Source organism: Epinephelus fuscoguttatus, linkage group LG21 (assembly GCF_011397635.1).
Source record: "Epinephelus fuscoguttatus linkage group LG21, E.fuscoguttatus.final_Chr_v1".
Taxonomy (NCBI): Eukaryota; Metazoa; Chordata; class Actinopteri; order Perciformes; family Serranidae; genus Epinephelus; species Epinephelus fuscoguttatus.
Window position 1 is genome coordinate 36,098,683 of NC_064772.1, and position 21,540 is coordinate 36,120,222.

Sequence of the window (21,540 nt, forward strand, 5' to 3'; positions counted from 1 at the left end):
CACATGTAATGACAGTGAGTGGTCGACGGGCTGAATGTGGAAAAACTGAGACATATTGTTGAAACTGCACTTATTTTTCTGAAAGCCCAGTTCAGACCAAAGAGTCCAGACGATGAAACAATTTTAGAACGTTGCACAGAAAAGCAGCAGATCTGAGACAGACAGGTCTAACTTAGTAGGAACCAGGTGGACCTGTGAGGATGGCGACGCATAGTGAGTCACAGCCCTACAAACTGCAAACCTGAGACTGTAAGCACAGCTGTGCTGCACTGAGCAGTAGAGTCTGACCTTTATATGTTAACAAATACACCTTGTGAATGAACCGCAGCAAACAAGCCTCACACCACAGCCCTCAGAGACGGTTTCCTGCCCAGGTGCAGTCACTCCCTGCAGTCTTGTGACCACTGTGAGGTTACTTAGCGACTTAGCGAATCCAGGAACCAGACCTTGTGCTTTTTACACTTCATGTTTGCACAGATTAAACATGTGAGATGTAGGTGATAGGTAAGCTTCAGAGGTGCTGATAGGTGTGTTCCGTTACCTTTGCTACCTCGCTGCATAAATATTCTGTGAATGCCCCATGAGTCAACCCTGTGACGTTGAGGTATTTGGTCAAAAAAACCTGTGATAACTGATTTTCTCCATATCGCCCAGCCCAAGATGACATCATTAGTTGAAGTCCAGTGCACACACGCACACACAATCGGCACAGACTGTCCAGAAACACGTGGACCCTGAGGTGCAGCACTGTACCTGATCCAGAGCCCGAGGTGGTCATGTCATAGATGAGGTCCTTCAGCGTTGTTCCGACAGTGATGAAGGGGTGGTCCATGGAGGGGTCCTCTTCATTGGGCACCCGGTGGTGGTGGTGGTGATGGGCCCCAGCTCCCCCGGCCCCCAGACCCCTGTGGCTGTGGCAAACATAGAATGCCAAGACCAGCAGCAGGCAGAGCACGCACACCGGGCCGGCGATCACTGCTGCGAGGGCCACGGGGCCCAGCGGAGGAGGCTTTACTGTGGGCACTGTGGGACAGAGAGGAGACAGACACACACAGGGATCATCAGAACATATGACAGATTCCAAAGTTAGGTTTATGACCTGTGAGTGGAGCGGGTTACACCTGGCCCTGAGATCAACGTGAGAGATCGAGTGAGGCGGCTAACTGCTGGAAAGGTTCACTGCGAGCACACTGAGGGCTGGCAAGTGGCGGGGCTGAAGTGCTCGCCACCAGCCAGGAAGCTAACAGGCCAAGTGGTGCGGGGGCACATTCCATCTGCTAGGCTGATGGGAGATTTGGCCTGTAGCTAACACACACACACACACACACACAAGCCAAAAGAGGCATCTAGTGTCTTCATCAGTATGTGTGTGTGTGTGTGTGTGTGTGTGTGGGTGAGACACCAAAAAAGTGAGTGCTTGTCGTAAACAAATGAGCCACTTGACGTTAAATAATTCATCCTAAAGAGGCTGTCCCTGTGCATGCACTCTGGTAACCCTGCACACTGTACAGACGACACGTCCCCTCCCAGTCCTCCCATTTCTGTCATTAAAACTTCAGCTGAATGTGTCGCTCAACGTCACATTAAAAACTTACAACTCTGTTATAAAAGTGACTCTGACTACGTGGAGGAAGTTTCCAGGAGTTCTGCGATGGTTCAGACTTTGTAAAATGGGGCTGTATGAGGTACTTATCTACAGTCAGTGTGCTACATACAGCACATGGCGGCCAACACGCCTGATTTCTACAAAGACAATATTCAAACAGTCATAAGAGGAGTTCACCTGTTTCACTTCCTGGTTTCCAAAAAGGCAAGCATGCTGCTCAAAGTTGGTTGGTTAGAAGTGATATCTCTTGTGTCAGAGTTTTTCAATGTGTTTCCCAGTGTGCCCAAAGTATGTTTGCTGGGCCTGAAGTTGGACGCCGCAACCTACGCTGTAACCTGACGTGCATCACCCTAAAAACGTGACTACACATCACAGCGGCGCAGACCTCCTGTCTGTCTCTGTAAGCTGAAACCATTTCCCTCAGTGGAAACAAAGCTTTTATTTAATTTAATTTCACAGATAAGAAACAATAAATTGTGAAGACAATAAATTCTCCACAAAAATAGCATTTTAAGTCTTGTGTGTGATTTATCCTGGCTTCATATGAGCAGAGGAAATCTCCGCTCGTAGCTAGGCTAATTTACACAATGTAAAATGCCATAGACTTGTGCTAATAACATTAGCATGTTGTATTTGTTTGGAAAACGTGTTTAGTATCAGAGAGTTGTTTTGTCAGTGAACGTTGTGAGTTGTAATGCAGCTGAATTTTGTACTGTTAGCTTTGTTACATGTTGCTGTTGTCCCTGGCTTCATATGAGAAGAGGAAAAGTCTGCTAGCTGCTAGGCTAATTTATACAATGTAAAACGCCATAGGCTTGTGCTAATAACGTTAGCATGTTGTATTTGTGGGGAAAATGTGTCCAGATAAAGACAAGTGTTTGTCTGTGAATGCTGCGAGTTATAGTGAAGCTGATTTGTGTACTTGTGTTTGAAAGTGTCTCTATTAAGCCATGTTTAATGTGTGTTTAGTGTGTGTTAATGTGTGTTTAATAGATGGCGCTCATGGTTTAAAGAGAGAGGCTCAAAGAATGGCGATTCAGTGTGTTTTTAATCTTTTGTTGTACAAAAACCGCCATCTAGTGGGCTCATAGAATAAAGAAAATGCTTCATGAGGCTTTATTTGGCCATCACTACTAATCGGACTGTCACTGGATTGATCCCCGGCTCCTCCAGTCTGCATGTCGAAGTATCCTTGGTCAAGATACTGAACCCCAAATTGCTTCAGAAACAAATGATCTGTGGGGTTCCCCAAGGCTCAATTCTTGGACCCATGTTATTTGAAATCTACATGCTTCCTTAAAGGTACAGTACATGTCAGTTTCCTGTCTTTCATTGTGGTGACTGTGGACAATGCTTCATGAGGCTTCATTTGGCCATCACTACCGCTGACTAGTGTTTTGGAGGTGTAACTGCAGAGTGACAAGACAAGTGTTTGTCTGTGAATGTTGTAAGTTATAGTGAAGCTGATTTGTGTACTTGTGTTTGAAATTGTCTCTATTAAGACGTGTTTAATGTGTGTTTAATGTGTGTTTTGAATCAACTAAACTTTACAGCACTTCACAGGAACTAGTGCCTCCGTCATAGCTACAGTGTCGATTCAAGAAGTATAAATTCCCTGTAACACACAAATCCTTAATGCTGTCTATGATTTTCTGTTTCACCTCAAACATTACTTTGCTGTTCCCTTTTTTATCATCACATGATTGTAAAACAGAAAACTAAAATGAAAGTACATGAGGAAGCACAAGTCAGCAGAAAAGTGTTGTGCAAAGCCAAGTGAAGGTGTTTATGTGTATTTTGAAGCCATTGGAATATTGTAAAGTGTTTGACTGGATGAAGCCGTTAGCAAAGAGGTGCGACTGATGTGGAGTCTGTATTTGCTCTTGAAATGAGTGTCACATTATTATTCCTTTAAATCAAAAGGAGCTGAGGTCAGAAAGTGACTGATGTGTGACAGAAAGCCTCAGTAATGGACAGGGTGGGTGAAAATGTGGTGCTAAATGTCCAATTTCTGATGCACATATTTCACACAGCTAACACTGGTTAAAGAGCTGGACACAGACGGCCGATGACGGACAACCGTAAATCATTTTACAGACACGTCACACTGAGCTGTTTTGCATCCCCTTCCCTGTGAGGACAGATATCTGTGTAACTGTGGACGACTCAAACTTGCTGTCACATTTTTGTCACCAACAGGCACAGTTACAAAAAAGTACTCTGGTTTCATCCAACTTTCACCTACCTTTATCGGGTGTCCTTGAATACACTGAGAAACCAGATGAAAAGAATCCAGTGTGAAATATAATTTCACACAACCTCTCTGTCACAAGTAGTATTAATGTCAAACTTCAAATGCTCAGTTTTGGTCGTGTCAGAAAGGTGCTGACTGGGCCTGTGGTTATTTCTAATGGACTACAGTTAAATCACAGGTGTTAAAGTCAGTATGTAATATTATTGTTCTGTAGAACGATGGGTGCTCTACTTCAGCTGCTGGAACATACCGAACATGGAGATCAACAGCAGAGAGAAAGAGTTTGCTTAAGGATGTTTCTACTGGTGTATTTTTTTGCTATGACTCAACATTAAAGACCAGTGGACCTGCTTTGAATTCAAACAGAATCAGACCCCAATTTCACAGAAAGTGTTTCAGCAGCTGGAGGCGGCATTTTGTGATGGTTTTTAATGAGAATGAAGCTTTTTGCTCACTGTTTTTGCGTCGCTACCTGCCTGGCGTTTTAAAAAACATTTCAAATCAGAGCAGAAAAGCGCTCGACATCCATCTCTGCTTTTTTCCTCATTGTCCAATCGGATGATTTGAGAGGCGGGCCTTCGGAATATTAGTATGCATATAAACACAGCCAATAATAGGCCCTCAAAGGTGTATTAAAGTATGTGTGTGTGTTTTTACCAGGGAAGACTTCGAGGTTGGGCTCTTTGTTGCAGTAGTCCGTGGTACAGCACATGGGGAAAATGCCCGTGTCATGTTTGACAGATGGGGCACAGATGAAGGGCCGGTCTCGTGGGATCAGTTCGTTTTCGTGCACGCACTGGCGCTGCTCGGTGGTAAGCCGGCCTCCCGACTTGCGGATGGCGACGAAACAGACGCCGTCTGTCGTGCAGCTGGAGTTGGCACTGCAGCGGTCACAGTAACACTGGAGGGCTGGAGGAGGAAGAGGAGAGGAGAAAGGGATGGAGAGTTAAAACTGAGGCTTGAAATGTCGGAGAAGACACGAACGTAACAAGTCATGAAGGTTCACGATATTAACTGAGCAGCTCGTTTAGTTTTCAGACATGTAATTACACCAAAGTCATCTGGCAGCAAAACAAAGTTTGGGAGTGATGAGTGGCATCTGAACAATGGCTTCCCAGTAACACTCCAACACGGCCAGTCCTCTGACACCACATATTTACTGGCAGCAGAGAAAATTAAACCTTTGAACATTTTGAAACACAAATAACCAACTTCATGTGCACTTTTCATTTTGCTTCAGAGGAAGGTTTAAAAACATGTTTATTTTCCTGTTTCTGTTTTTCATTGAATCTCAGCACTTAGATCCAAGGCTGAGACCCATCATCTGCACACCACTTCCTGCTTGTGTTTGTGTGTTGTGTGGGCGTTTTGCAGCGACTCTCGCTGAGGACATGTGAGACGTTACATCACTCCAGTCATACTTTACACACACAGACTTATTTTCCTCTGAATGTTTGCTCTGCTGCTGCGCCCTGTGCGTGAGACAGACAGACGGACAGCTGTGGTACAGCTGGAGAGCACATGGCTGACATCAGAAACGGGTCAGGATGTACGTTGGGCCCTTCAGTCGTCCCCTCCATGGGACTGTGTCGCAAAAGTCACATGTTAACGACTCATTATTGACACTGTGGAAACTGCGCAGTGATCAGCTGCTTTAACAGGTCAAAAAGCTTGAGACAGACTCGTCACTACGCAAATGCTGACCGGGCTGACACATAGACAGACAACCATTCACTAGTGATGGCCAAATGAAGCCTCATGAAGCATTGTCTTTATTTTCTGAGCCCACTAGATGGCGCTTTTTGTTCAACAAAAGGTTGAAAGCAAACTGAATTGCCATTCTTTGAGCCTCTCTCTTTAAACCATGAGTGTCATGTAGTAGGTTCAGAAAATAAAGAAAATGCTTCATGAGGCTTCATTTGGCCGTTACTACCAGTTATTTTCGGTAACACCTGTTGACTTCTCGTTCATCGTGTGAGTATTTTGTTCGTATCCTCCCTGGCGTTTGGAGGATATTGTAGTGACCAACATATCGAGTATAAACACCTCCGCACATGCTCATAGCTCACACACTGACTATAGCTATGTTTCCATCCAAAAGTGAATCATTGGGAAATGCGCATTAAAAGAAATACGAATCCTGTGTGTTTCCATTAAATGTACGGACTTTGAAAACTATGAACTTGCGCGAGTTTTCCGCAGAACTGGAAACAAAACAAGTCTCGCATTCTTCTTCTTCTTCTACGTCTTCTGGCGGTTGGCAACCAGCTTGTAAATGCATTACCACCTTCCCGACCCGGAGTGTGGATATCACCATGGAGAGAGGTGCGCTACGTCAGACTTCATTTGAACATAACTGTTTCCATCCCCCGTTTTGTGAATCAACATTTTTTTCGAATCAACCAAAACCCGGCTAAAACGGGCGTATTTTAGTTAGTGCGAAATAGGGGATTTTAATTCGAATTTTGCCGTTTCCATCATAATTTTCCGATGCGATACTTCTAGGTGCGCATCTAAACAGGCTGATGGAAACATGGCTTTTGATAGTCCACGCCGAAGTGTTTTGTGTCAGAGGAAACAAAGGTTAAAATAACCCCCACTTCCAATCAGTAGATATTATAGGCAGTGGTGTAAGGTAGCACCCTATTATGACGGGTCCTACTGCACACTACCATCACAGAATAAATTAGTTGAACAATATCTGACTCATAGAAGTGTTGATTTACAGCCACCCATTGTCAAATCCAACAAAAAAAGAGGCCAACACACTTTTCTTTTGTGTTTCGACTCAACTGAGCTGAGCCTTATTCAGAGACATTCAGAGAATGTGAAGCATGTCTTGTTATCCTGGCTGTTTTCCTCTGTTTCTGAAAAGATGTTGGTGCCACAGGTCAGGAGGACATCTTTAATCACCTCTAAACACTGGCAGAGTCAGAGATGTGCTTAATGTACGATAGTCTGCTCAGCCATCCCTCAGGCTCCAAACCATTAGTAGTGGTGTTATGGAGCTGTATGAATAAACCAGGTCACTGTCTCTGTGTGTGTGTCTCCACAGTGTCCTTGCCCCAGCACAGGGCAAACAGGGGCGCTGAGTCTGGTATCATCATCATGCAGCTCAGAAGCACATCGTGCATGGCTGGCCAGGTTAAAGCAACACACACCTTCTAAGACACAACCTGTGAATAATTAACAGCGCAGGCACACGGTCTGCCGAGTAAAGAGAGTGTCTGACATCCACACACAGACACACACACACACACACATGGGCAGATGGTATTAACAGTATCAAAGGAACACCAGTGGAAATCCACCCTATGGTGCAACATCTTCAAAGTGCCAACGTAAGGATTTAAATACAATGAATTATTAAGTAAATGCCAGTAAGAGTCCATTACACTACTGAGAGGGAAACAGCACCAGTCTGAGAATGTTAAAACATCATCTCAGCGCTCACTCAAGGAATTCAAGGAATTGTCTGGAGGTGAATTCCAGACAAAGTGCAGGAGGTGGATATAATTACAACAGCAAAACAACAACAACGACTGTGTGCGTGCGTGTGTGTGTGTAGAAGAAGGAAAAAAGACGCCAGACCAAGCAGCGGACGTCAGGAGACGGCAAAATAAAAGCCAGCTGACACTTGTCTCCTCTGACTCAGCCTCAGAGCAGATAAGTCAGATCTGTCTGCCCCACCGACACACACTCACGTCGTACTGTGTCAGCTTCACATGTCTAGACAACAACACAAATACACTGCTCCATGTGGTGTTGGATTTATTAAATATGAGAAGTGGTGGTTCAAAGTCCTGCTGTTTGCCAGTAAGCAGCGACGTGCTGATACTCAACGGACAGATCTGATCAAGCAACAACTAGTTTTGGAGTGGCCAGGCGTGTTTTCTGAGTTTGCTACTGGGCGTGCAGACTGAGTTACTCTTGTTGTGGAGCCGAGCTTGTTCAGGATGCACTGAGAGGATGAAATATGATCCAGAAAGTCTAGTTCAAGTTCCAGATCCATGTGTTTAAAGGCTTATCAGAGGTTTATACGACAAAGTACAAGATTAATTACAAGTCTAGAAAGTTATCATGTTGTTATTTTATCCCCGAAACCCGGTATTATGAGGGCCAAGGGGCCAAACTATTAAAGACCGTACTCAGTCACGAATTTGCATCAAGATTAAGACATTCGACACGGATGCATTTTTGCTATTCAATTTGTGTGCGAGGGGCGGGGCCGCACAAACAGAGGCCCTGCTCTCAGTGACAATGGCAGAGAGAGCAAAACGTTCTGAAGTTATGGTCATACTTCACAAGAGTAGTGATGGCCAAATGAAGCCTCATGAAGCATTTTCTTTATTTTCTGAGCCCACTATCACATGGTTTAAAGAGAGAGGCTCAAAGAATGGCAATTCAGTGTGCTTTCAACCTTTTGTTGAACAAAAAGCGCCATCTAGTGGGCTCAGAAAATAAAGAAAATGCTTCACAAGGCTTCATTTGGCCGTCACTACACAAGAGTTGATGCCGACACTGCTTGTTGCCACAAGTTCGACAACTCCTTCGAAATTGAGGGCAGAAACACAACAGCGACAAATGCATCGTTTTCAACCGCCTAGCTCGTAGTTCATCTCCTGTTACCCGTCCACCTCAGGTATGTTATGGTCTATAACAGTTACTCATTTACGTCTCTGAGGTTTCTACCATTTTTCCCCATTGAAGGTTTTTCCTTATCCACTGTGAGGGTCCAAGGACAGAGGGATGTTGTAAAGCTCTCTGGGGCAAACTGTGATTTGTGAAATCTGGCTTTATAAATGTTAAATCAAGAGTACCTGTTAAGTACCAGGTCGATAAGCAGTGTCGATAAGAGTGGTGGTATCGTTAAAGTCTTAAAGGTACCCATCCCTAGGTAAACAGTAGAAGTACCCCGTTCATGATACAAAGCAATCTGTCCAGGATGTGCTGGTGTATGTACGGTTGGGTATCAAACTATACTTTTAATGGGTGCCGACCAAATTACATCACTACTGCAGATTCCGATTCACTTTAAATAAATCGGTGCCAAATTCTGATACCTAAACACAATCCTGGGTGAGGACACCAGGTTCAGACGAGATGCAGAAGCACCACAAAGTACTGTGACGACGGGAAAGTCGACCACAGAGCTCTGTCGACCTCCAAGTGAGTCGAAACTATCGCTGCAGCACTGACAGTTTTGGTCTATCTGCTCTGCACTGCATCACTGCTGTTTGCGATTGTATTTCTTAAACTACGTAGATATTCCAAGTGTTTGTCGACTGTGTCAGACAGAGATGTAGCTCTCAGGGTACCATCGCATGTTCCGGGAGAACATTTCAACACTTTTCCATGACTTTTCGAAGACCCTTCATGCCTAGCATTTTTCTAACATGTCAGACTCAAACTGGATTCAAACATAATCGCAGTTAGCCGGCAAACATGAAGTGTGATTGAGAGCAGAAATGTTTGTTGGCCGCAGCTTGTTCAAGACCTTAATGTTTATTACAGAAACAGAACAGTGCTAAAAAAAGGTACCGACCCAACCCTACTATTTTGTATTATTGTCTGTTCCATAACAGTCCCGTCATTTCTGAATGAAGTCATGAGGAACATTAACTTGATGAGGCCACAAATATTAGGTACTCCATGTCTGAACAGAGCCACTGTATGAGCTCACTGTCTTTACCGCTTCAGCAGAGCCGCAGAAGAAGCCCTGGGAGGATCTCTGTGAACCACACACACAACACACACAGGTTCTGACATGCAGTTTGTGGTGATGAGTGATAAAGATTGGGCCTAACTGGGCTCCTCCAGCAGATCATGAATCAGCCGGTGTGTGGACGAAGACGAAAACCTAACCAGACTGACAGATCTTTGGATGCAGGCGGTGGTTACTGGTTTCTGAGTCAACAACACAGACGAGTCAGCGGCAGATGAACAAACCCATTACTTCTGATATTAAACAGGGCAACTGATCATTCCATCTTCCTCTTTCCCTCCGTTTCCCCTTCATCATAAAGTTAGTAGCTGGTTTGGTCTGAGCAGCAGAGTTCGAGGAAAAGTTCATGAAGCAGTCACCTGCTGAGATTTTGAATTTCAATGTGTCCCCAAACACACAACTGAACGCTTCAATAAAACAACTGAACAATTATGGAAATAATAAGGCGCCCGCAGCCCTGTCCTCTGAGGGGGCAGCCACCCTCTTTATATCAAGACTTTCTCTCAGCAGCATGGCGAGTGTCCCCGTGTGTGCAAGCGGCTAATTAGAGCCCTTCTGTATATGAAGCATCTGCAGATTAGCCTGTACAACACCAGAGAGAATATGCTGTTTACAATGCCACTGGTTAGAAGAATGAAATGTGAGTGCGTGGGACACGGTTTACTGATAACCAATGCTCAGGATGAAACACAAATTACACACACAATATGTTTAAGTAGGGATGCGCCATAATATCAGCACGTCATCGGTACTGTCAGATAATGGCTTTAAAATGACAGGCCAGTAAGATGACGATTTAATTATGCAACTTGAAACAGGTCAAATTTGCCGTGGTTTTGACTATTGTCAGGACTGTCTTGACTTGATGTTCTCTGCAACTGGATGGAAAAACACATGTGCATACTGTTACCTGCATCGGCAATCGGCCAGCAATTGGATATTGGCAAAAATCCAACATGCATGTGTCGTGCTTCTGATGGATGGCTTTTGCATGCAACTAATATACGAAACAAAATGAAATCCTATACTATACCCTGCAAGATTTTCCTCAAAACCAAATCCTCACTTGTGATCCACTCTCGGTGTGGGACGGTGTATTTTCTGATGTTCTTCTTACTTTGCTGTGTTCGGGACGTGCCTGGGCACAGCTCGCAGCTGAGGTCGGGACTTAACGAAAAGGTAGCGACCAGTAGTGATGGCCAAGTGAAGCCTCATGAAGCATTTTCTTTATTTTATGAGCCCACTAGATGGCGTTTTTTGTTCAACACAAGGTTGAAAGCACACTGAATCGCCATTCCGTGAGCCTCTCTCTTTAAACCAGAAGTGCCATCTAGCGGGCTTGGAAAATAGAGACAATGCTTCATGAGGCTTCTTTTGGCCATCACTAGCGACCAGGTGGCAAACCTTGAGCAGCACAAATTCAAGAGGAAGCTGCGATAAACGTGAACACAACACTGAAAAATGTTAATATAACGAGACGCCAGGCGGAGAAAGTATACTTTTGAAAATGCTCAACCCAACAGGAGACAACATATTCAAACATAACATTAATTCTTCAAGTGTTCCACTGTTCATTTTCCGGCCAAAACAAGCACCGGCTCAAAGTTTTACCGCTCAAATTAGTTTCACAAAGTTCCGAAATGAATGTCAGAAAGGAGGGTAGATAAGTCTTTGAATTGCATAAACTGGGTGCGACTGGAAAACAGAGAGTTGACAGCCTTATACTCTTTATACTATTTCAGTTCAGCACACAATTTCACCAGTATTTGATTACTGTGGCCCTAAAGACTGAATAAATGAAGAAATAATTCATTCGTTCCATTTAATACCTAGCAGTCATTTCTTCAGTCAGTGTTTGATTTTACTTTTTTCTAATCATTCATTCGAGAGCTTTTTTCAGTCCAGGACACACTGAGGTATTAAAAATAATAAATGACTAAATTCGACGACATTTTGAGGGAAATCGTTTTATTCTTTGATTTTGAGGAGGAGGGTGAGGGGCCACTTTGGAGAACGTTGTCCCCCTGCCTGTATTTCCTCAGTCAGACAGTAACCGTTTTTGTTTGGCTCGGCTTGAGTTGAACAAGGCACCAAGCTACCTTGACATTATGCTTTTTTAACAGAAGTTGCAGAGCAAGGTGATTGTGGATGTTCACCTTGTACTTTGGTTTATTACGATATGAGCACACTCTCAGATATCTGTCTCTGAGTTGTCTGTCTCTCGTTGGAATCTCAATTGTGGTGCTCGCAGCATTGACAAATGGCGAGCACAGAAACAAAACTGAAGAAAATCACATGGTCAGCAGTTTCATGATGACCACTTTTGCAGAAGTCAGTAACGGTTCTTATGTGAAATTCAATATCTTTGGCGTCTCGACTATTGATCAATCACAAAAAAACATCTGAGCAAGTAGTCTTGAGTTCTGGATAATTGTGATGATCTATTCCCCCCATTTCCTGACATCCCAGTGACTTATTGACACATAACTGACAACACCTAGAATTACCGCTCAGTGGTTGTATAACTGCAAGTTGCACTTAAAGTTTACACCCATGTCTGTGGAAACATAGATGCTTCAGACACATCTTCACACTGCAGCACAGACAATCTACACAATCAGCACAGTTCAGTTTGTTCTTGAGTCCAAGTGGACGTTTGCGCCAAATTTGAGAAAACTCCCTCATGGCCTTCTTGAGATACTGTGTTTACAAGAATGAGATGGAAGCAAGGCCACAGTGACTTTGACCTTTCACCACCAAATTCTTATCAGTTAATTGTTATGGCCACGTGGACGTTAGTGCCAATTTTGAAGAAATCCCCTCAGGATGTTCTTTAGAAAACATACTGGCTTCAGCAACAGCTATTGCCAATGCGGAGGCATCAAATTAAGACATCCAAGGACATAATCCTGACATTCTAGTGAGTTACTGGCAGATAACTGATAATAAAAACAATTGTTAGGTGCAGCCCTGTTTAGACTTCCTTCAAAGTAGTTTCAGATCAGGCAGCACGAGTTGCATCCCACTTCATACCACCACCAATCTACCACGAACAAGATTTGATTCACCTTCATTAGGGTGAAGGGAGATATATTACCAAACGCAGACAAATAAATGAGGGAAGAAGTCAGGGAAGTGACAGAAATATTGTACACTTTGATTAACTGAGTGCTACTTTCAGTATGAACAAGCTCTCAGGTCAACACAGGACACCAGTGACATCCTGACAAAATGATTTCTCTAGAAACAGTCTCCGAAATTAACTTTTTGACTCGCCGACTAAAAGGGGCTGGTTGAAGAAAAATAGGAGCGCTCGAGATGATCAACTCTCGCCACCGTTTACGTGTGCGTAAAAACAAATTTGTAGTGCGTGTGTATGTACATGTTATACCATTGTTCTCTGCTAATATTATACTTGTGACACTTTAAGAAATCCCAGACCTCCCCAAAACCTGTCAGGTGGTGGAACATCAGTATTGAGGACAGTGTGCTTCTAATTAAGGCCTAAAAAGATCTGACACTTGTTGAAAAAACCTGTGTGGCCCTGTTGTAATCAGGACAGTCTCACACACACACACACACACACACACACACACACACACACACACACAGTCTCTGATATGATAAAGGAAGTACGAGAGGGCAGACAGACACAACGCCAGACGACTACGATGTAGTCAGACTGAATGTGGTTGACTAATCTGAGACGCTGCTTAGATGACGCCAGGCAGCCAGCCAGACTAAACACACACAACATGGACCAATAGCCTGCCTCGCTGCTCCCAAGGCTGCTCCGGCCTACTTTAATATGAAGTGTGTGTGTGTGTGTGTGTGTGTGTGTTCCTCTGGGAGGTGGAGGTGTTTAGATAGAGTAGAGCTGTACTAACACAGCGTGCATCTGAGAGCAAGTTCCTGCCTCTCAACAAGTCAGTGAGGTGTGAAGGCAGGGGGCTTGTCACTATGTGTGTGAATAGTGTGGTATCTATGCAAGCGTGGCATTTGTCATTAGCCCCGGATGTTTGATTCAGCAGTGCAGCGATCCTCCTCCATCTGTCCCCACTCCTCCTCTTATGTCTGGTGTCTCATGCCGAGCATCTCGACAGGGCTGTGAGGTAAAGTAACCTGGTTACTGCCTGATGCAATCTGTTGTTACTGCGACTTTATCACCCCTGATGTCCTCTGGACGCAGCTGTGTCACATTCGGCCTGCCAGGAAAGATCCACTGCCACTCCAGTGTGTGCGCCAGTGTCAGCAGGACGAGTCACTCGTGTGTGTTCACACTGTAAAGTCTCCGTTCTGTTGTGTTTATGCACGGGTGTGTTTGTGCCTCACCAGCATGGATACAGCCACAACACATCTGTCACCACATCAATCAGAAATGAGCAGCAAGTCTTTTCAGTGCGCTTGTAAAACACAAAAACTGTCTCGAGTTAGTGATATCAAGGAAGAAGGAACAAGACAAATCTGGCTGCTGAACAATAAATGATTTTTTTTGGAGATACCAGCAGATACCTGACAAAACAACCGTCAGTGCTCTTCAGTTCTTACAGCTCTCTATCCCAGAGTGAAATCAAGCACAATCAGTCTGAATTTGGATTTTACGGTTGTGTTTTCTTGCAACATCATTGCCACCTTTCAGTGCGGCAGGTCAGACCTCCACCCACAGCCGGCAACCTGCTATTTGCACCCAGCGCCGCATTTGGCAGCCTCTGAAAACACACCGAATTCCATCTCGAACCAAGAATCCTGGAGCCCTAAAGCTGAGAACAAGCCAGGCTGAGCCTCTTCTGCCAGCTCCCCTCCCCTCCTCCATGCTTTAAGTTCACTAGGCTGTGAAATAGACTGGAGTGGGAAAGTAGGCCACTTGTTCATTCTTGAAGAATTTCAGATAATTCAGAGAATGGCTCTGTCTTCACCTTGTTTAAGGCTGCATCCAAACTAATAGGCTTTAAAATGCAAAACTATTGCTATGTTTACGCCTCGCGTCCGAACTCTGGTGATGTGGAACCCCTAAAACTAGAGGAAGAACCCTGAAAACTGCTGAAACTGCTTCAGTTTGGAAACTCCACAGCTGTGTTCTAGTCTGAGACTTTTGGGAATGATGATTCAAACACTAATGTTCACTTCCCGATTGGGTCTTATGAGTTGCAGCGAACATTACAGCTAAGCCTAAGCCAAACATTTGAGATTTTATCGTCCTTGTGTGGGTTATATTCTTCCCCACTGCCATGACCTCCTCCAGCAATGGATGATGCTTCCTGATTATATATCACTGAATTTGCTTTGCAACGACTCCCAACCTGTCGGTGAAGACTCAGTCATCCAGGTCATGGTAATCGTAAGTACTAATATCGTAGGCAGCTGGACTTCCTTGCGTTTCTTGACTCCCAACCTGTTTCCCGCTGCCTTCACCTTCTTGTCCAAGCAAATAAATCTCTAGTCTTACTTTTCGCCATCTCCGCGGTATGAGTAGACAGCCTCCTTCCTGGCTTTACTTGTGTACACACACCCAGTGTACGTGAATGGTCACGCGATATGCCTTTACAGACATGCTCAACAAAAACACATTAGAGTGGATGTAGCCTAAGGGCCACACGCATGCCGTGTCTTTAGCCGCCTGGAAAACGTGAGGTTGGGTGCTGGGTGTTGTGTCTTTTCTGTGCCAGTTTTCAAGAGCACGGCGGTGGGTTGCTTAACAAGCACCGTATCGTAGCCTATTTACCTGAAATCCTGAGTGCAGAGCCGATCTTCTTCCAAGAGCTGTTTATAAGTGTGTCGGCCTGTCGTCTGTGGGACAGATGTAAAGCTCTGACAGCTCTGCACTAACATGATCAACTTTTCTATATTTATCACAGACTGATATTTACGGGAGAAGGGAAAGATATCTGTCAGCTGTGATTGCTTGGTTCTCGTCACATGACATGCAGTGTGCGCTGCTGTGTTCCAAAAGCTGAACTCAGTTTTTCTCATGTCAATGTCAGACAGATATTCAGTTTACAAAGAGATAGGCTGAAACAGAATGACTGGATTTGGATAAATAAAATGATGATTCATTTATTATCAACGTGGTTGCAGATTATTTTTGTCAGGCAACTAATTGACTAGTGGAGTATTTATCAACTTCTCTCTGACCTCTTACTTCTTCCTAAGTGGCCCAGAATTTCTCTGTAGTCTCTATTTTTCGAGTAACTGCGGCCCTATCTGGAGGCTCAGTCTATGCTGCACCCTTATCGCTTCATTCCCACCACATTGATCCACGAAAACACCGTTTTATAGCTACGTTACACATTGTGCATTGTTGGCTGTGTAGTAGCCAGGCAACAGAGGAACAATACATTACAAAGCCGCCCGTCAGCAGGGGCCGAACCACATTAATCCCTCTATCCACCCCTCCTCTCTCTTCCTCGCCTTGTGCTCCCTCCTTTTTAACATCCTCCCTCCCTCCTCCCCTCTCCTCCCCTTCTCTGACCCTCTCCCTCCCTGCTCCGTCCCTCTCATTCTTACAACAATAAAAGGGAAAATGCTGAGACGAGTGTCGAGAACAAATAAAAGAAAAGAAATCTACAAGCTGCGGACAGTGTGAGTCAATATTCCGAGATACAAGCATGAAATGAATTCAGTGTAATCTGCCTGGTCATGGTTGTGTTTGTATGCGAGCCTGGTGTGGGGCTGAAACAGAGCGTGCTCACAGCGACAGCAGTAAAGAAATTATTCTGGAGGCTGTGTTAGCACCTCCAAAGTTCATGGGGCTCTGGGCAGCACTGCAGGAGAAGAGATGGGATGTTTCTTGGGTGGACTGCTGACAGGAAGGATTTGTAAAGGATACGCTGGTGTTGGGTCTATGAGTGAGGTCTGGGGAATCTGATTTCTGGGTGTGTGTGTGTGTCTATGTTTACACTGCATTTGTATGAAACTGCTCTGCAAAATAAACTTGCTCTTGAATTTGATACCTTAAGGAGGATTGATTTACACTGTGGGTAATGATTCAATTTTATCCTGCTTAACCGCAGAGAACATTTTTGATCGATTACACACGTTGGTTACGTCAGTCAACACTGCTATTCGTCTGTTCAGTGAAGTAGAGCTATGCTGAACCAAATCAAGGCCAATACGGTATTGATGCTACACTGGTTACCTGACATTAGCCGCTGCTGCTGTTTTGTGCACCACCCAAGTAGGTTGGAAGCTAGCTAGCTGCACCGCTCATTCAGGGATTACCGCTGGTGACGCTGACCCATGGTGGTGGGACGGCGCTGTTGTGCCCACTCTCCAATTGCCCCCTACATCGGCCCAGTGAGCAAGCAGCTTCATTTTAAACCACAAAACCCCATTAGCATTATCACAATGTTATATGTTAGCTCTTTTAGCACCGTTAGCAGTGTCAGCACAGCTTGTGGTGCTAACATGAGCTCCTTTTACACTGCTTGATCAAGGCGGAAATATCACGCTGTTATGCCACCTCTCCTTTCTGCATAAAAGGTAGGATTGCGGTATGGAGGTAGTAACTGGGCCGAAACAATGTCTATATATGGGACTGCGAGAAGGACGGGATCATGGGCAACATGGGTGTGACATTTTGAAGTAGTTTTATGCATGTGACCCAGTGGGAGATTTAAAAAGCAGCTGCTAGTAGTTAGCGGCTAACTCAAAGAGGAAGAACATCGTCTGAAAATATCCACAGATTGGGAAAGCAATGAGGTCTGGGAGCTCCTTACCCTCCGAACAGAGGACGAAATCAGCCGCCATATAACAGGCAGTATACAGGTCACACTAGAGGCCAACGCAGCTGTGTTACATGTCACATCCGTCACGCCCCGTTGACTCTACGATGGCAAGATCTCATTTGCAAGAAAGACCCAAGTACAGCAGATAGAACGAATAACAAACATTTACATTCAGCCTCAGAGCCAATCAGAGACACTAAATACACTGGAAGCTAAAAGTCTGAAATCAACCAGTGAGATTAGATGTCTAACTTTTAAAATCCTCTGTGATTCAATCCATTTATAGAGTGCAAATAGTAGAAGGCAGTCTGTCCAGGTTCAGTGTTTACCTGAGGGATAAACACTGTTTAACAGGCCCGAGATCAGCTCTACTGAGCAGTGCTTTCATATTTAAGAAGTGATGTACTGAGGCTGATCCTACAGAAGAGCTTTAAAATAAAAATGAGGTAGTTCTCTTCATGTCGCTGGTGAGGACCAGTCTTTTTATATAGTCCACAGTAATGAGAAGGATATTTATCTCAACACACATGATGGTTGACTGTGTTATTCCCATATAAGGAGCCCATTTAACCCTGGACTGGTGAATACCTTTACACAGTGTTTCTGCTTTTTCTTTGTGTTCATGCCTCTCTTGTAAAGCTGTAGTCTACCTTCTGCTAATTAAGTACATAAGGATAGAAAATGTAGCTGAGACAGCGTGCATGAGTAAAGCACAGCCGCAGAGTATCTGTTACAGCATTGATTATAAATGAGCTGCACAGATATATCCACTGTGCACAGAAACAGCTCTGCACTATACTGGAACACTGTCTGCTGAAAAACAACACAGTGCTTTAGACGCTCCACTTCTCCAACACTTGGATTGGACATTTGAACTGCCACAAGGACAGAGCTGTGGCTCCAGCAGAATGCAGAGCAGTGTCATGCAGGACGAGTCCAAGGTAACAGAGCGGACTATCATGTACATCAACAAAAAGAATATCTCGTTCATGGTGGAGAAACTGAGCCTACGCGCTTCATGCTAAATCAAACAGAGAATTGGAGCCAAGGTGTTTTAATACGGCCGTCCTTATCGAGCTCTTTTCCGGCTGGCTCTCCCTGTCTGTCTTATCAGGACGACTTAAAGAGCCATTTCAATGATTAGCATGTCTCTGTGCAGTTCACTCCAATCTGACTCATCTGTGGCACGAGGGAGCCAGAGGCTGAGGCGTTTCAACAGGCTGGGTGAACAAAATGAGCTCGTATCAATAATTGATTACAGTTTTTCTCCACAGGGTTTTATCGTCAAGCAGCAATACTTTAACAAGAGGAACATTTGGTTTGTAAGTGTCTTCCTGTTGCACTTTAAACCTGTCTGCCTCTATCATAGAAGGTCTGATGACTAATTAGATGTGTGACCCCCAGGAATTTGATTCAGTGTAGACTGAGCATGTCAGCGAAGATCTCCTGCTGCCGTGTCTGTAGCCTGGTGCTACGTGACATGGGGAGTCTCATCTATTGTGTTGGCTGAACTCTACACCGCAATCAGAATAACAACAACACTGATATTTCAAACCTTTAAGTCCTGACAGAATTTCATTCCTGTAGAGATTTGCTCCTGTGGTTTATACATCCAGCTCTTGAGCACCAAAACATCAAGTAGTAAAAACGATTGTATCATATGGTACTTGAGCCTCAGAATCTGAAAAGCTTGGCGCCACTTATCATGCACTGCACTTCAACAGGACTGCTGTTTCTGTAACTGAAACATGTACAAGTATCTCAGCAACAGTGCACATTCACATTTGTATCAGCTACATTATGTGCTGACATATTAGTAATGGATGGAGGGCGGGATCATGGGTGGGACTGGTGTTATGTTTTGATGACGTGTCATGTGTGTGACCCATCGTGGGAGATGTAAAAGTAGGTGCTAGCAGTTAGCGGCTAACTCATAAACAGATGAACAGAGGCCGAAAATGTCCACAAATTGGGAAAACAATGAGGTCTGAGCAGAGGACGAGTAACAGAGACGATAAATGATTGTTAATGCCATTGTTATTGTTTATAACGCGCTGTATGTTGCCACGCTAGAGGTCGACGCTGTTGTGTTACATGTCACGCCCATCACTAGTGATGGCCAAATGAAGCCTCATGAAGCATTGTCTTTATTTTCTGAGCCCACTAGATGGCGTTCATGGTTCAAAGAGAGAGGCTCAAAGAATGGCAATTCAGTGCGCTTTCGACCTTTTGTTGAACCAGAAGCGCCATCTAGTGGGCTCATAAGATAAAGAAAATGCTTCATGAGACTTCATTTGGCCATCACTACCCATCACGTTCTTTTGATTTTGCAATGCCTGCATGCTGTGTATGCACAGCATGCACACTGAATTGCCATTCAGTGTGCTTTCAGTCGTGATGGCACACTGAATGGCAATTCAGTGTGCTTTCAGTCATGATGGCCAAATGAAGCCTCATGAAGCACACTGAATTGCCATTCTTTGAGCCTCTCTCTTTGAACCATGAGCGCCATCTAGTGGGCTCACAAAATAAAGAAAATGCTTCATGAGGCTTCATTTGGCCATCGCTACCCATCACGTTCTTTTGATTTTGCAATGCCTGCATGCTGTGTAAAATGTGTAAAAATGCAAAGGTGACATAAAGAAGGGACTCTGTAGTGGTTTTATCGCGCGATCGCTGTATGAAAAAGGCTCATTATAACAATCATTTAATGCTCCTACAAGGTTTGTGGTACAAAGCTGTTCATTTCTTTAACGTAGTGATATCAGATCAGTACTCTAACTCTCGACTAAGTGGGTTAAGGCAAGCGTTAAAACAAATTAAGTCTGGTAAGTTGATAAATTTACGTCACTTTACTGTAATGCAGCCTTTAAAATGAGGGGGACAACAACAATATCCAAAATCAAGGACGATATATAGTCTCCTATCTCAACAACAATATATCTTCATATTGCCCAGCCCTATGATAAGCACATTTGATATTGAAGCTCCTGCTAATGGAAGGCTTCATGGGTTTCAACAGGATTCCCTGTAGAATCCATTACAAGACCAACAACTGGAGAGTAACTGCCGCCGATCAGCACACGTCACAATGACCGTCCCTATTATTTTCTACTTACAACTTCCACACAGGCAACAGCCTGCTGCCCCATGAAATTTCATGCAACCATCCTATTTTCAGCCTCGCCGCTCCTAAAAAAAGCATCTTTCCACTTCCTCTCCGCTCACACATCCCGGCAGCTATCTGCTCCCATTGCAGCTCAACAACCAACCAGCATGTTGTTTTTCCTTCAACTTCATTGATAACTGTCAAAAGGCAACACATTTCGAAGGGTAATGCTGCTATTGTACTCATCTAATTCTGCTTAATATTGAAATATGCATCATCTAAAATAAATGTATAATCTGTGTTTGATGCTTAAGAGCTGCTGGTGGTCCAGCAGAGAGAAAGTCCTGACCTGAAATAAACCTACTGCTGCAAATAGACCTTCATTACAGCCAGCTACGGGCTAACTAGTCATGGTGAAGCATGGTATCAACCCCTGTCATCTCACATTTCTGATGAAGCTCTCCCTGCTGAGAGTAATGGCAGGTAATCACAGTGTATACGGTGCAGGTATGTTGATAATGAGATTAAATATGGCATTTACTTCTGCAAGGAGGGCTGCAAGTCCTCAGAATCATGACAGAAAACTTATCTGATTATCAGCTACAGAATGATCATGGCTGCACATTAAAAAATTGGATTAATATATTCATACGTCTATGGCAGGAAAAGCACCCCGAGTACTGCCGACATCACCCTCTGAGTAACTGCAGATTCTTTATTGCAACGCCTTCCATTTGGCTCCAACTTAAAATTAGAAAACGGTCACACCCACACTCCACAGTGATGAAATGGAGGCTTGCAGTACTTCTTGGGGAAACTTATAAGGTTTATTTTGTGGGCAGCACAGTGGTCAAGCCTCACAACAAGAAAGCTCTGGATTCAAACCTGCTGATGGGCCCGAGCCTTTCAGAGCGGAGGCTGCATGTTCTCCCCACAGATGCTCAGTCCAAAGACAGGTTAGGTTTACAGGCAGCTCTAAATTGCCCGTAGCAGTGAATGTGAGCGTGAATGGTTGTCTGCCTCCATCTTTAGGTTAATGTCAGCTGAGACTGGCCTCCACACAACCCTCCAGCAGCTTCATCTAATGGATGGATGTATCTGAGTGGTACTCACTCAAATCTA

The 21,540-nt window shown here is 44.3% G+C and overlaps 1 protein-coding gene across 1 annotated transcript in view; it reads right to left on the reverse strand.

The window, feature by feature from the left end:
* Positions 1 to 21,540, reverse strand: part of tgfbr1b (transforming growth factor, beta receptor 1 b) — a 92,514-nt gene that overhangs the window by 38,927 nt on the left and 32,047 nt on the right. Inside the window, exons 2-3 of the mRNA XM_049565531.1 lie at positions 4,518 to 4,769; positions 754 to 1,023 (exon numbers count right to left, since the gene is read on the reverse strand). Of these exons, the coding sequence (XP_049421488.1) occupies positions 754 to 1,023; positions 4,518 to 4,769 (522 nt within the window). The remainder of the gene's footprint in view (positions 1 to 753; positions 1,024 to 4,517; positions 4,770 to 21,540) is intronic.